This window comes from Cryptomeria japonica, chromosome 6 (assembly GCF_030272615.1).
Source record: "Cryptomeria japonica chromosome 6, Sugi_1.0, whole genome shotgun sequence".
NCBI classification, from domain to species: domain Eukaryota; kingdom Viridiplantae; phylum Streptophyta; class Pinopsida; order Cupressales; family Cupressaceae; genus Cryptomeria; species Cryptomeria japonica.
In genome coordinates, this window is record NC_081410.1 from 35360720 (window position 1) to 35378094 (window position 17375).

The following is a 17375-nucleotide window of genomic DNA, read 5'->3' on the forward strand; positions in this document are numbered from 1 at the left end:
GTCTCCTCAGGCCTTTAATGCCTCCAACCTCTTCTTTCAACCCAATCCTGTGTTGACACTTGTCATCATTTCATTGGTGTCAATTGTGCACATGGATCCCCAACTTTCAAACTTGGCCCTTGATTAAACCTTTCAATCCTGACCATCCATTGCCCTGTTTGTGCTATAAATAGAGCTCTCATTCCTCCATTTTAAACAATCATCTTTCAAATTTGAAGCATCACACTTATGCTCAAATTGTTTCAAGCTTTCATTTTATATATGCTCCTCATTTAGCCTCTTTTAGATTAGAATTAATCATGAACATGCATGCTAAAGTAGTTTATTTATCATTTTAGCTCAATCATAGATTAAATATAGTATGCTAGGATAATCTTCATACTAATCTCGTCATCTTATCATTCAGTTTGTTGCATTTCTAGCATCTCATCTAGCTTATAACACATCTCATACTAAGATCAGTTAAAATCTCTCTCGTTCTCATATTTGCCATCCCTAAGCCATTTTGCTCAGTAATCTGAGAGCAAAACATTGGTTTGAGGGACATTGTGAGATAGAGAACCATGGGACCCTCCTTGGGAAGCTGAGTAACGCGTCGTTACTCTATAGCTTGCATCAAGAAGTCCTGTGTGTGTGTGTGGATTGGTATTTAACATATTTTTCACATTTTTAATTTTAACAACCCATTTTTCCCACATACAGAAACAAAATGGAATCCTCTTCTTTATATTGGTGATGTTCATTTAAGAGAATTTATGTCATGGGTAGCAAATGAGGCAAATTATGGTACGCAATGGGAAACATATGAGGAAGTTGAGAAAATAGAGCCTGTTCCATTACGATCTCACAGTTCAAATCCTTATGCAATGTTGAAAGATTGGTTTGCTCTGACATATGGAGTTAATAATGTTTCAGCAAGAGGGAAAATATTTGATATCAGAAAATAGGTATATGATGAATTCCAGACACAACAATATTCATTTTGGAAATTGGCATTCTCCAGAAGTGAGAAAAGATGGGAAAAGTTAACTGTTGGGTTAAGAAAGTCAGAACCGCATAGTCCCTTAAATTTCACAGCAGCTCTCAAACGAACCAGCAGATATATTCAATTGGGAATTCAAACAAGATTTGAACTGTGGTTGCCGCTAACATTCAGACCTCCTGTGCTAATGTGGCCACTTTATCCTCACCAAGCTACAAAACTCAATAATGAATTAGAAGACCAAAGGTATGAAAAATGCTAGGATTTCAGAGGATTTTATTATAAGTTTAAAAATTTGTTTCAGAGTCATGTAGCAGCCACCGACTTCAGAGAAACCACCAGGAAAGTTAATGCTGGAGGACCAGCATTGGGCTAAGTAGGGGGCAGTGATGAGCTTAAAAAATGCTCATAATTTGGATGTTTTGATAAAACTTTTAAATGCCTTTACTTTTGTTATTTCATGGATGTTCAGACTTTGTGAAACCTTTTTGGGATATCCTGTAGCAAGAAACTTTTATATTCCTGCAGCTCTTTGTGATTAACTTGATTGCATTTATTGCCCCGTTGACTCCCTAAAATGACTGGTATATCGTATACAGTTTTTGAATGATGAAGTAAATCTAAAATGTGTGATTAATGAATCGCTATCGTGTATGTGTCATACGCCTTTTCTATTGCCTGTTACCTTTTGTTTTGCAGGTTGTTGAAGAATGATCGACTCAAGCGCAGCCAATCTCGGCCTTGCAGTAAAGTCCATTTCCTGCACGACTTCGAGGAAGCTCCGGCAAAGACTCTTTGACTGAAATCATGGGAAATAATTTTAATGACAAAGAGTGGAGTGCTAGATTCTCTCTGATCGGGTTGAACGCATAAACTCATTTATGAAGTTTGTTCCTTGATTTGAGAATATGTTTTTACTTCCACATCTTTCTTTTATGAGTTAGTTAGTTAGTTGCTCCCCTGTTTTTAAATAAAGCTTCTCCTCCTGCACGAGAGAAGGATAGAATAAGAATAGTAGATGTCATGTAAGAATCAAGATGATAATGAAAGACAAAATCTGTTTAACCAGAAGCAAAGTTTGTTGTTAGTTTTCATATCAACAAAGCAATGTATATCCTCTTATCTTTTTCATATCAACAAAGCAAAGTTTTCATATCAACAAAGCAAAGTTACATTTCCTCTTATCTTTTTCCTTTCTTATACTTTAAGTTATATTCCATATATACTTTCAGGATGTTTGAGAGGGGTTTCAGACCTCTAGGAGTTGTAATGCAAAATCTAGTTTTTGGAAGATCTTCCAAATTTCAGACTTAGTCAAATTTCAGGGCATTTCAGGATCAAAATTGTCAAATTTGTAACCAAGATCAGAATTTAGGCTTGTGTAAGCCCACACTAACATTTGATCACTAATTGTGTGCAGGTTCTAATATTTTTTATGCAGGGGAAGGAGTTAGTTTAGAGGGTTTAAGTCTCTTTTTTTTACTTTCTTTCAACAAAAGTTGGTTAAAAAGAACTCACTCTCCTTTTTTGCACAAATTAAAATAAACCTCATCATTTCATTTGGATGCATAAAATGAACTTCATGCCTTCCTTTTTGGTGTTTTAAAAGAAACTTCATCTTTTCTTTATTGCATGGTAAAAAGAACAACAAAACAAACCTTTCATTCCTGCAAGTTAGGAAAAACACTTCATTTTTGGAAGCTCTAAAAAGAACAAGCAAATTTACTTTCTGCAAAGCTTAAAACGAACCTCACCATCCTTTGGTGTTTAAAAGGATTCACTTTATTTTGCAAAGTAAAAGAACTTCATCTTCATTTTGTGCAAGGCAAAGAGGGAAAACTTTCCTCTATCGACTTTAATTTTGTTGACCAAACATCACGATTTACTTTGTTGACCAGGCTTGTTTTATAAAAGTTTTGAAAATACACACTTTGCTATGAAGGGTTAAAAAGAACATCATGCTTGTTGGAGCAACATCTCCAAATAGAAGTTAGCAAATCATTGTCTTGGAGGCTAAAAAGAACAAATTGATTGCCTTGTCTCGAAAGTGGAAGGTATATGCTCTCCCCATAACTGGGTGACCAAAAAGCCAAACCACTCTTAAGCTTTCTGTACTTCAAGCATTTACATCCTTTAGCAGGCCTGCCTTCCCGAGGGGTTGAAAAACTCTTAAAGCCATTCTTTGGCCGGTGTGAAGGGAACGACCTAAGTGGGAAACGGCTTTGATGCCAAGTGTTCCAACCCACTATAATCAAAAGTGGAAAGTGACGAAAGTCCTTTTCAACGGTTGCGCGCAGCGATTAGCCTTCCCCCAGTATCCTTGAGATACGTAAAGCCTTTGTTCTAAAGGTTGGGAAGCCTCCTGAGGGAGTTTATCACTGACGGCCGAATGGGAAGCCTGATTACGAACCATAGAAATAGAAACTTTGAGCTGAGTCAGTTGCCAAACATTGGCAATATCATAGTGCAAGGGTGGGGAAGAATCCGCCCCCAAGATTACTCACCATATATCTCCCAAGATAACTACTCAACTGTGAAGCGATTCACTTTGGGTTAATTTCTGGCAAAAGGCAAAAAAAACGGGCGCCCTCTAGGGGGTGACAAGGCTGTTTGAGCTGACGGAGTATCGAGACTAGTGGGCTATGATATTGTCAATGACCTTTGAATAAAGAGTCTATCTGATGTGTCTTTTGTTGTAAATCAAACCAATGATAACATCAAGGATTTGAACACATCCTCCAACGAATATACACTCAATGTTTAGCATTCGGATGATCATTGTCTTCATGTGTGCTATGTATTCTTGTCACAAATGCTAAAATATCTTGCAAAATATCTAAACAATCAAACTCAAAAGTCAGTTCAAACAAGGAAAAATCATAAAGTGGAGAAAATTTTCATATCCAACAAAACATCTTTTGAGATGCTTATCAACATTTCAACTATCTTTAGGAAAGACTTTCATCCAACAAGATTCGAGGAAAGCACAAACTCAAATGATCCTACTCCAAGTCAAGATCAAGATCAAGGAATCTCTTCATCCTCTAAATCTATCTTAGGCCCATTCATTCCACAATCAAATTCTCCATCCCTTCCATCCATCTTGGGTCCTTACTTCCCTCCATCCACAAATCCATCACCTCAAATGATCCATAAGAAAGATCAATGAGGAGCACATCTTTGAAATTCTTTCAATCCTCTATCTAAACATCTTTCCAAAACTTCTTCTATCATTTCCTCTATCTATTTTGGGTCCTTCTGTCCCAAAATTCAATTTTCCTCCATCTCTTCATCACTTCTCAAGTACCAACACTCATCCGAAAAACATTTCTATCTATCCTTGCACAAATCTTCCAACATTCTATCTATTATCCAACACCTCTTTTCTATCCTTCCATCCCTATCATTCAATCCTTTGCATACATCCTTCATCTGTGAAATAGGCATTTGTGTCATTTTGTCACATACTTGCCCATGCTCGAATCTCATGTTCAGTCCTTTTCCTAGATATCTATTCATGAAATGCTTTAGAATCTGAGGTTGTTCCTCTTTAAACATTTTCTTTTGGTCGGGATACACACTCAATCCAGAAAAGAACCACTTATTGTATCTTGGTACCGACATCTTTTGATTACTATATCTCATACACTTAATTGATTGCTCTAAATCATTGTGATCTCTTAAATTGAAGACATGGCTAGTGAAAAATCTAAAATCTTGCTTCAGCGCCACTGTAATTATCAGACCCATGTAAGTTTCATCACTTACAAGCCAATGCAAGAAAAATAAAGAGAAAAAAAGAAATATCAAAAGCATGAGCAAGAAAATGAATATCAAGAAAAGAAAAATGCAATGAAATGAAATATCAAAATGATTGGCTATGGGAACATGCAAGTAACTCCATCGGGGCTATGGACGCCTGGCTGGCAATGGAGCAATATTTGTGAGATTACAGCGATAACCTCGTCGGGGCTATGGACGCTCGCTGGCAGCGAGGCTCTATCTAGGATGCTTTTGAAGTCAAGGTAACTCATGTAGCTAGCCATGTTGGATTCTGAAGATTACAATGATCATATGAGCCAGAATGAACCCACTTGCACACACATGGGTAATCAAAGAACTAAGCACCTTGATCCAGTTTGGGATTCTTCTTCCCTTTTGAGTCTGCTTCCTAGTTGCTAGAAATGTTCAGTTGAATTTTCCAGAGGTTCTAAGTGTGGGTTGGGTCTCTATCTTTGAAAAATTCAAGAAAACTTATTCAGATGGTGCTAAATACTATGACAATCTTACATATCACCTTTTTGCAAATGGAAACCTCTATGCTTGGGGGCAAAGTTCATCCACTCTATTCTTCCTACCATATCTCCCATGTCCTCTAATCCACATCCCTTGTCCTATCTATTCATTTCTTCTATCATCCAATTCTTTCTACAATCCTGCTTCACCTCTATCCTATCTCTATCCATATCCCCTTTTTCATCCTTGATCTTGATCAAAACTATGGACAACGAATCTATTTCAACCTCAATGGTTTAGTCATCCATTCATCCATTCCTTGTCTTAATATACATTGGGGCAACCAAATACATCTTTCTTCTAATCCAAAAAATCAAAAAAAATCAAAATATCCAAAAACTCAAAAAAAATCAAAATATCCAAAAAATCAAAAAAATCAAAATATCCAAAAACCAAAAATCAACAAAACAAAAAAAAAATAAAAAAAATCAAAGCATGAACACATGGACCATCCATCAAATCAGATCAACAACTGGAAAACTCTCAAAGTCTACAATCAAACTTATCACATGTCTTGTTAATCAATTCATTTCTTGAAATCAACATCAACATCAAACATGTCTTATACAGGGATAGGTACACTCGAAACCGGACAGATCGGTCTTATACGGGGTACTCACTCTTTGAATCTAGACATTCCTATCAATCATCAAGTCTTGATAATCAATCCATCCATCAACATCATTTTTCATCAAAGCAGAGTGACAAAAACAAGCCATAAAACTATTTCTTAAGCAAAATTTGTGTCAAACAAAGTTGTCTGAATCCTAAACGAATCGAGCAATAGAGGATGTCTCTCCTATCATAATCCGGAAAATTTTCATCATCAGTATCAATCAAATCCTTTACCATCTTACGGATTTTATCTCAAAAATACTTGTTTAGAATTTTCAAATTGTCAAATCCAGTTTCCAGACTGGGAGACTTTATCCATATCATTTGACACGCTTTATCCTGAAGGGGCAGCTAAACCTTCACTTTGATAAAGTAAGATTTGAAATTTTCAAAAACAAGAATCAACTAAATCCAAACCAATCAAAGGAAACCATTGATCACTCATACATGACTAATCCCCTTATTTTGAGAAGAAAGAACCTCTATCGTAACATCACGTTGAAGAAACAACAACTTAGTTTTTCCAAATTCATCAAGAGAAATAAGTTTTTATACATCAATCATCAACCAAATCATAACAATGACATCAATCAGTATGACTACTGGATTTTATTATAGTTAGCCTTATCTTTATCAACTGATGGAAATACATGTTTCACAAATCATATTGTACATATCATATCCATCCATCTGAGACATCACCAGAAATTCACAAATGCTTATCAATCTTGGACATACTTAGTGTAGTCACTGTCCTTGGTTTATCTGAAACAATTATCCAAAATAATATCCCACCATGGCTTGGTGATCAGTGTACATATCCATATCAAAGTAGTATCAACAATAAGGGGCAAAATCCTAACCTCGCTTGGGGCATTTCGCCTTCAAGATTTTCAACATCAGACCAAAAACGTAGCAAGACAACAAGGATCAAAACAACCAACAAATGACAAATGACAATGCAAGAAGGCTAAACATCACGAACTTGAACTGATTTCAACTGAACAAAGATCTATTTTGCAAGATGTTTTAATTGACAAGAATACATTTCCAATAGCATGCATGATTACTTATGGTTGTTAATTTTTGCTTATCATATCTCCTGAGCACCTCCAGGATGTCTTACGACTAGAGAAGCAAGGAAGGAATGTGATGTTTTATTTATCTTCTATCTGTGAGTGAAGCCTTTTACCATGCAAATTTGTCCTATGAAGAAATCCGGTGGCATATTGCTGAGGACATTTCGGAATTGTATGGAACAAAGGTTAACTCTTGTATGTTTACGCAATACGCACTCAGGTTGTCCTGGTTCAATTATACCTTGACGCTTGTGCTATCTTGCAAAATCAAATATCAGGTAAATTTTTCTCAGGTCATTATGGTTCAATTATACCATTATGCTTGTATAAATTTTCAACATATCCTAAAAAAATCAATGCTCAGTGATGATATTTACAAAGAAAGCAAATGAATGGTTCTATCGGATGGCAAATACAGAACGAGAGATGCTCCAAAAACATAGCTGCATATCATTTTACAATTAGTTGCATATCACTTTACACATAGCTACATATCATTTTACAATTAGTTGCATATCATTTTACAATTAGTTTCATATCATATCATACATCTCATTTTCAAAATATCATTCATCATTCATCATTGCATCCCTCGCATGCATATCTAGCACATCATCATGGAATCTTTCTTCACTTTCATATCTTCTAGCATTCTTCCAACCTATCTTCTATCATTCTTCTAACCTATCTTCTATCATTCTTCCAAACTATCTTCTATCATTCTTCTAAACTATCTTCTATCATTCTTCCAACCTATCTTCTATCATTCTTCCAAACTATCTTCTATCATGTCTTATACAGGCGGTATCATTCTTGCAACCAGACACTCAATCATCCATATCTTATACAGGCAATACATTCCTAAACCCAGATGATCGATCATCCATGTCTTATACAGGAGGTGTCATACCTGAAACAAGACTTGCTCTCATCAATCTAATCAATCTTATCAAACCCATGCATGCCATCACTATCTACTCTTCCATCTTTCAAACATCATTCTTCTTCTTTCGAGAGATCATTCATGCTTTGTGTGCACGAACGATCTCCCGAGGGGGCATTATCATATCAAATCTCAAAACAAATCCAATATCAGTTTCCACATCAAAACAAAGATATCAAAATCAAACTTACATCAAAAACATGAAACAAATTTTCTCATCTACAATCAAAGTTCAAAAACCTATCATTTCATATCAACTTGTAACACAACTCAAGTTCTCAAAAACCATATCAAAACTTGTAAAACAACTCAAGTACCAAAATCACATAAACTTGTAAAACAACTCAAGTTTCCCACCCATATCAGCTTGTAACACAACTCAAGTTTCCAACCCATATCGGCTTGTAATACACATCAGGCTTCCCACATCGAACTTGAAATAGAACGCGTAAATAAATCATATTTTGATCAGAACAACACATTGATATCTACATAACTTGAAATATCTCACATCAAAACAAGTTATACCGACACTCATATTGGACAACTACATAAAATCATGACAACACGACACAAATCTCGAATCTGGGGCATCACACATCAAATCAAATCTGGGGCATCATCACATCAAATATCGAATCTGGGGCATCACATCAAATCTGGGGCATGACTGACAAATCAAAAGAGTGACACAAAAATTGCATTTGATCATAAATCATGATAAAGCATCATTTTCTTTGAATTAACATGTGCACACACGTCACTTCAAAGAGGGGCAAAATGTAGACGCATAAAAATGACCATATTCCTAAATGAATATTTTATGTTCATTTCTCTATTTGATTAAATCCAATTTAATTAAATTATCCACATTCTTCTATTTTATTAAATAAATTACTCAATTTATTTAAATAAAATTCACTATATCATTTAATGAATAAATCATTTTATTCAATTAAATCCCCCTAGCCACTTTTAATTAAATTCAAATTTTAATAAAAAATTATCCTAAATTGAATAAATCAAATTTATTTAATTACAACCAAATTGAATGAAAATCAAATAATTCAATTAAATCCTATTATCCCTCCATCCACTTGCAAAATCCCAAACCCTTTCCTAATCCCTTCTAGAATCTTCTAATCGATTCTAATTAACCTAACCCTCCTCTAAAATTTGTCACATCCCTAAGAAAAGGGAAGTCACTTCTCAAATGGCTTAAAGTCTTTGATAACCATTGAAGGTTTTCAACCTTCAACCACTAAAACCCTTAAAGTCTTTGAAAACCATTAAAGGCTTCCAATCTTCAACCACTTAATCCCCAAAGTCTCCAATAACCATTAATGGTTAATTCAAACCTTCCCACATGGTTAAAACATTTGTTTTGACTCAACCTCTATCCAACCCAAGGGTCTCATCAGGTCATTAATGCTTTGACCATGATTATCTCTTAATCATTTGCACAAAGGTTTATCCTTGGATTAACTCCTAATTCAGTGGGTAAACCTAACTTAGACTTGACCCTTAGCCTTTAGATAACCATGAGGTCTCCTCAGGCCTTTAATGCCTCCAACCTCTTCTTTCAACCCAATCCTCTGTTGACACTTGTCATCATTTCATTGGTGTCAATTGTGCACATGGATCCCCAACTTTCAAACTTGGCCCTTGATTAAACCTTTCAATCCTGACCATCCATTGCCCTATTTGTGCTATAAATAGAGCTCTCATTCCTCCATTTTAAACAATCATCTTTCAAATTTGAAGCATCACACTTATGCTCAAATTGTTTCAAGCTTTCATTTTATATATGCTCCTCATTTAGCCTCTTTTAGATTAGAATTAATCATGAACATGCATGCTAAAGTAGTTTATTTATCATTTTAGCTCAATCATAGATTAAATATAGTATGCTAGGATAATCTTCATACTAATCTCGTCATCTTATCATTCAGTTTGTTGCATTTCTAGCATCTCATCTAGCTTATAACACATCTCATACTAAGATCAGTTAAAATCTCTCTCGTTCTCATATTTGCCATCCCTAAGCCATTTTGCTCAGTAATCTGAGAGCAAAACATTGGTTTGAGGGACATTGTGAGATAGAGAACCATGGGACCCTCCTTGGGAAGCTGAGTAACGCGTCGTTACTCTATAGCTTGCATCAAGAAGTCCTGTGTGTGTGTGTGGATTGGTATTTAACATATTTTTCACATTTTTAATTTTAACAACCCATTTTTCCCACATACAGAAACAAAATGGAATCCTCTTCTTTAAATTGGTGATGTTCATTTAAGAGCATTTATGTCATGGGTAGCAAATGAGGCCAATTATGGTAGGCAATGGGAAACATATGAGGAAGTTGAGAAAATAGAGCCTGTTCCATTACGATCTCACAGTTCAAATCCTTATGCAATGTTGAAAGATTGGTTTGCTCTGACATATGGAGTTAATAATGTTTCAGCAAGAGGGAAAATATTTGATATCAGAAAATAGGTATATGATGAATTCCAGACACAACAATATTCATTTTGGAAATTGGCATTCTCCAGAAGTGAGAAAAGATGGGAAAAGTTAACTGTTGGGTTAAGAAAGTCAGAACCGCATAGTCCCTTAAATTTCACAGCAGCTCTCAAACGAACCAGCAGATATATTCAATTGGGAATTCAAACAAGATTTGAACTGTGGTTGCCGCTAACATTCAGACCTCCTGTGCTAATGTGGCCACTTTATCCTCACCAAGCTACAAAACTCAATAATGAATTAGAAGACCAAAGGTATGAAAAATGCTGGGATTTCAGAGGATTTTATTATAAGTTTAAAAATTCATTTCAGAGTCATGTAGCAGCCACCGACTTCAGAGAAACCACCAGGAAAGTTAATGCTGGAGGACCAGCATTGGGCTAAGTAGGGGGCAGTGATGAGCTTAAAAAATGCTCATAATTTGGATGTTTTGATAAAACTTTTAAATGCCTTTACTTTTGTTATTTCATGGATGTTCAGACTTTGTGAAACCTTTTTGGGATATCCTGTAGCAAGAAACTTTTATATTCCTGCAGCTCTTTGTGATTAACTTGATTGCATTTATTGCCCCATTGACTCCCTAAAATGACTGGTATATCGTATACAGTTTTTGAATGATGAAGTAAATCTAAAATGTGTGATTAATGAATGGCTATCGTGTATGTGTCATATGCCTTTTCTATTGCCTGTTACCTTTTGTTTTGCAGGTTGTTGAAGAATGATCGACTCAAGCGCAGCCAATCTCGGCCTTGCAGTAAAGTCCATTTCCTGCACGACTTCGAGGAAGCTCCGGCAAAGACTCTTTGACTGAAATCATGGGAAATAATTTTAATGACAAAGAGTGGAGTGCTAGATTCTCTCTGATCGGGTTGAACGCATAAACTCATTTATGAAGTTTGTTCCTTGATTTGAGAATATGTTTTTACTTCCACATCTTTCTTTTATAAGTTAGTTAGTTAGTTGCTCCCCTGTTTTTAAATAAAGCTTCTCCTCCTACACGAGAGAAGGATAGAATAAGAATAGTAGATGTCATGTAAGAATCAAGATGATAATGAAAGACAAAATCTGTTTAACCAGAAGCAAAGTTTGTTGTTAGTTTTCATATCAACAAAGCAATGTATATCATTCTATTTTTATGAATAAAGTTCAATGAAGTTCTGAGTTTCATATTTGCGTAATCAGGAGATGCTTGCTAAGGGGGCCCACTTAGTAAGTATCTGTAGCTAGTTAGTTAGTTGTTCTTTCCTGTTAAGCTTCAGTTTGCTTTCATCTTTAAAGTTTTTATACAAACTCAGCTTTACATTGCTCCTGCAGCACAAAGAATCCATCATTGTGTCTGTTCCTGCAGCATAAGGCCAGTTCATAGTTTGTGTTTCAGTTGTAGTTATTATGGTTTTTGTCGTAATCAAAGCATAGTTGAGTTAAAAAGCTTTGCATTACCTTCCTGTAGCATAGGTAGGATTTCTTTTCAATATGTATTTCCGCTAGGATTTGACCAAAATAAGTTCCTAGTGCATATATTTTGTTGCACCATTTAAAGTATACGTCCCCTAGTTTGACAAGTAAATGAACGTCTACAAAAGAGAGATATTGATCACCTGTTGGAATGCCCAATTCCTAGGAAAAGTTTTACTGTGATTTTCATATCCTTTTGTGGGCGCAACCATCAACCAGCACAAACAAAAAACTTCTCCTAAACCAGTTTGATTGCAGACTGTAAACTACTAGCAATCCCTAACACCAGTCCAAATTAGACTACTACTAGTTAAACATAGTGCAACTGTGAAAGCCATGAACCGGTCAATCTTCTTAGATTTCCACAGAACCTACTTCCTCATTTCCACTTTGTCCTTATGCATAAACATATAATCTATCATCAGAGACATAATAATTAGCTAGCATAACATGATTCACCACTTGACAGAAAATGACAAATCATCACATGAAAGAGGCATCACACATGATACACACATTTTTAACGTGGAAACCCAACTGGGAAAAACCACGGTGGGGATGAATACCCACAAGCTATTTTTGAACTCTTTAGAAGTCCGCTCTATTAGGAGCATAGTCCAGTTAAAGACTATTACAACAGGTTCTGTAAGGAACCAGTCCTATTAGGGATCACCTAGTTAAGGGATGGCTAGAATACCTAGTTAAGGGTTAAACCCTGTTAGAGGTTACCTTGTTAGAGGATTTTATGAACTTAATGGCTTTGAGTCACCCTGTTAAAGGATTTACAACAAGCTAGTTAAAGCTACTCGGTTAAGGGATTTTCCAACTATTGAAGTAGTTAAAGATCAACAGATATTACAATGATCTGGTAATAGCACTCACTGCCAATGTAGATCCACTTTAGTTCCTTCCTTCTGCACACACAATAGACAGGTATGAATCTTATCTGGTCTAGCAAGAATCACATATCTCTACACTTAGATTCACACATAACATTTGCCAACAACCTCAACATGAAACATAACATCGACCTTATAGAACATAGATAGGTTGGAAGCATAAACCCTAAACCCTAAATACTTAGGTTAAGAAATTTGATCGGTTCAATCCTGACCATTGAACACTTTGTATTTGAATACAACGGTCTTGAATAGATCTCAAGACATTCTCCATCATTCGTTCTTCACCTCTTCATGTAGGTGATAACCCATCACACGTTCTCTACCATTTGCAAAGACTTCACACATTCCCAAGGTAGATAGGATCAATCTCCTTCATGCAAAATCCTTCACGTGCATGAGACTAACATGGAAACATAATCTGATCTCTATTACAATGCTAACTCATCACATAATCTCATCGGGCTTGGAATACTTCAACCAAAAACCCTAAAGCTAAGACTACTAATCAATAGTCCTACCACATTCCATGTATTGGTTCTCATTCTGACATACCGGTTCTGGTTCACAACATCATACCGATTCACTTGGACAAGCAGACCACTTCACTTATTGCACATATACCAGTTTACACCACCATATCGGTTCTCTTTGCCAGTTGCTTAACTTCAATATACAGGTTCACTTCTCAGCATATTGACATCAATGACAACGTACAATATCATCATTTCATCATACTCTTGCACATATGCCAACATGTGATCCCTAACAAGGTTCCTGAGAGTCTCCTCTTTATGATGTTCCATTAAATAATCTTCATATTCATTTAAAAGAACATACCTCATCTATGGTTCGTTGGGTTCCAGCTCCCTCATTTGAGTAGCTGAATTCCTTCCTAGCGTTACTGGGTTTGAGCCCACATCAGCTTTGGCTCTTCCCTTGGTTTTCAGAAGAGAATTTTTGTTTGTTGATTTAGGGCCCTTTTTCCCTCCCTGCTTTCTCTCTATGACATCATTAATATGGATCTCATCATCCAGTAGGGGTCTGAGCAGTAGTTTTACACATAGCATCATTTTTTTTCTTCATATGCCCATTTAGAGTTTATATTGAGAAGAGAAGTTGTCGGTGACATCGAAAAGGTAGACTTTACACACTCAATTGGCTTTTGGGACTCAGAGGAAGAGGCTCCTACAAGGATATTGCATTTTTGGGCATCTTAAAAGTTGAGAAAAGAATCCTCACTATTCGAGTTCTTTATGACTAAGATTGAATCCTCCTCCCTATTATTCGCTGGAAGGACCACATGGATTTCCCCTTCCTCTAGATCTTCTTCCTTTTGCTCATCACAGTTAGGGCTTGGCTTTTCTCCTTCATCAAAGCTATTCTGGGCTCCTTGTTTATCTTCTTTCTTTGATTCCTCTTTACATGCCTTATTATCATTATCCTTTTGTCTCAAAGGTGTCAGGAATGATAACATTTTGTATCTCTTCTTCCACCTTCTTATTGGAATTTTTAGCTTTCCACTGCATATTTCTCTCTTTTTTGGCTTTCTCCTTTTCAACTTGCAATGGGAATTTATTAGCAATATGTCCAGCCTTTTTGTAGTGGAAACATGCAAAAGGAACACTCTCATATTCTAGTTGTTGGATCCATTTCCCAAGCCTAGAGTTAATTTGAATTGAGAGAGGCATATCCATTCCTTGAGTGACACCCACACAAATTCTTGCAAAGGTGAGTCTTCTTCTAGCTGCTATTGTTGGGTCAACGGACATGAGTTCACCATAAGAGTTTTCTAGACCATTAAAGACATCTTCAACCCAAAATTCTAGGGAAATATCTGGGAGTCTTACCCACACAGGGGCCTAAGCATAGAAGGAAACATTAAGATCCAACAATGGCGACCACTTCTAAAGCACCAAAGTAGTTTTCCATATCACCCAAGGGATGCCACAAAAGTAATATATTCCTCATAGGGAAAAGTGAGGGAAAGAGCTCCTTTCGGAAAAGAAGAGATTTCTACCTATCCCTTAAGAGCCCACTTTTCTCTAGCATAGCCCCTAACAATATAAATATTAGGTCTAGGACCGAGGAATTTACCGAGTAGAGTTAGGGCCATCAAAGCGATATTGTGATCAATCACAGGGTCCAACACTTCTATTGCAAATCTACCTCTCTCAAGGTCCAAAATATTGTGTACCTCAGGGAGAGAAGATTTCTCATTGGTTTAACACCAAACAAAGGGGACTAGGGGCGAGAAGCATCCACTCGATTGGGACCCTATCTTGGGATATCACCAGCATGTGCCATTCCCCCTCCACTTGGATCCAAGGGTTTGTCACCTCCTTGTTGGTCCCCAATGACTGGATCCTTGCCATCCGCCTGAGGATCTCCAGTCTCAGGAGTATACATCCTCATAATGGAGATATCATTTTCATAAATACAATGTTATGTTGTTGAGTTGCATCCATTTTCATTAATGAGTACATGGCTAGAACAAAATAAGATTAATAGTGTTGAAACTTGAGCTTCAAATTAATGCTTGAATAAGACTTATATTATTTGCATTGTTAATAATATAATAAAATTTAAATGTTAGTTTTTTTATTTATTTTTATAGGTAATGGGCTGAAGCCGATAAGGTGTACATACCCTACCCCCATTATGGGATCTGAACTTGTGACCTCTATTTCAAGAGCACAAGTTCTCCACCAATAGGCCAACTCAAGTTGTACATTTATTTTGATTTATACATATAAAATGAAAGAAACCTAAATATTTGACATTTTTAATTTATCAAGAAAGAATATTATTATAAATAATTTAATTATTGCATAATTTTTTTAACTATATATATTAATTGAGTAAATAAATGGAAGAAATGTCATTAAATGTAAGGTAACTAGGAATTATGTTGTGTCGAGAGGAAAATACTAGGAATCCTCAAGAAACCATAAGTATCAAACCATATGTTGGAAATGGTAAATTCATTGTAAGAACAAATTATATGTGAATGCATGAAAAAGTCAATCATGTGGGTATCTAATATTTTAGAGAAATACTTTTTATATTAATTTACCCTACCACTTCACAATACAAGATGACTTTATGATAGCTTCATTCAAACAACAACAAAATATTAATAGTGTTGAAATTATAGCTTTGAAATAAGATTTGAATAAGACTAAAAATGTAATAAAATTTAATACTAATTTGATTTGTATATTGACTATTTCCACATAAATCAATAGAAAAGTAGGTATATGACATTTAAAATCTATTAAGTAAAACAATTAATTATAAACAAGAGAACTATTGCTCTTTTATTTTTTTAGCTATGTATAATAATTGATTAACTAAATAGTCAGGGTGGGTTGGTTTATGTCCTCCTCACAGGGAAAGGTAAAGAAGTTGTAATCGTCATGCGTGATATGGAAATGGCAGAGAGTCGTTACAGGAAATTACGAGGTAATGCGAGAAAAACCAAACGTGTTTGCCAGGCAATATTTTAGAGAAAGAGAGGCGGCCTCACTGATATCTTTGATGATTCTCACAAGTGAAAAACCATAGAGCTGTGCAGATCATGAGCGCACGATCAAATGACGAAGGCAGTTTGTGGAGTGCAATTTCCCACTATTTGCCTGCCTATCAATTCTCTTCCAGTAATACCACGAATGTTCCTTCAAAGCCAGCCGCCACAGTTTTGCCGGAGGAGGAGCAACAATATTCTGTAAATAGCACTCCACAAAGTTTTTCCTCGGAAGAAAAAGCAGGGAAAAGGAAAGGAAGAGAAAATCATTACAGGGGAGTGAGGTTCATTAAAACTCGCCGTAAATATGCTGCGGAAATTAGAAACCCAGAGAAGAAAGGTTCAAGACTTTGGCTTGGCAGCTTTGATACGGCAGAAGCAGCTGCAGCGGCATATGATCGTGCGGCTTTCCTTATGCGCGGTTCCAGAGCTATTCTCAACTTCCCTCTCAACTTTGTGTCTGGGGTTTATGTGGATTTCTATTCTCAATCTTCCTCTTCTCATGCTCCCTCAGATATACCAAATCGAAAGAGGAGAAAAAGGGTTGAAGAAGAACACCCATCAGAAATGGGTCTGGATAATCCATAGCTATTCTATGGATGCTTCGGTTCAGTTAAAGTAGTTGCTTTTAGTTTTGATTATGTTTCTTTCTTATCATTGTTTTGGATTACATTCTGTGATCCATTATCAAGATATAGAAAACATTATCAATCAAATTTATTTATTATCTTTATCATTATTATCAAGATATAGAAAACATTATCAATCAAATTTATTTATTATCTTTATCATTATTAATATGATGTAACGATTATAAGGAAACGTATGTTCACCATATGCTTACAGCAAAGAGACAATCTAATGTTTTTCATATATAATAAGCTGATTTCTTTCTCCGTTTTTAAGTAATACCTTCTGATTTTTCTAGATTTCTTTACAATTTAAGAAAAGCACGTTGCAATAAGGACACATTCCTTGGAGATTTAAACTGTATGGATGTTAAGATATACATTTGAATTCCGTCCAAACATGAGCATTGACATAACCATGTATGTTGTTT

At 35.8% G+C, this 17375-nt stretch overlaps 1 protein-coding gene across 1 annotated transcript; it reads left to right on the forward strand.

Moving 5' to 3' along the window:
* The first annotated feature begins 16208 nt into the window (after positions 1-16208).
* On the forward strand, positions 16209-16903 carry LOC131876477 (ethylene-responsive transcription factor 2-like). The gene is made up of 2 exons (XM_059221891.1): positions 16209-16277; positions 16367-16903. Exons 1-2 carry the CDS (start codon positions 16209-16211, stop codon positions 16901-16903), a joined length of 606 nt encoding a protein of 201 aa, XP_059077874.1.
* Positions 16904-17375: the final 472 nt, after the last annotated feature.

Excerpts from the sequence above, each read along its gene's own strand:
- LOC131876477 (XM_059221891.1), top strand. The coding sequence starts at position 16,209 with ATGCGTGATATGGAAATGGCAGAGAGTCGTTACAGGAAATTACGAGGT. Across the intron at positions 16,278-16,366 it reads ATGCGAGAAAAACCAAACGT|ATCATGAGCGCACGATCAAA; the intron begins GTTTGCCAGGCA and ends AGAGCTGTGCAG.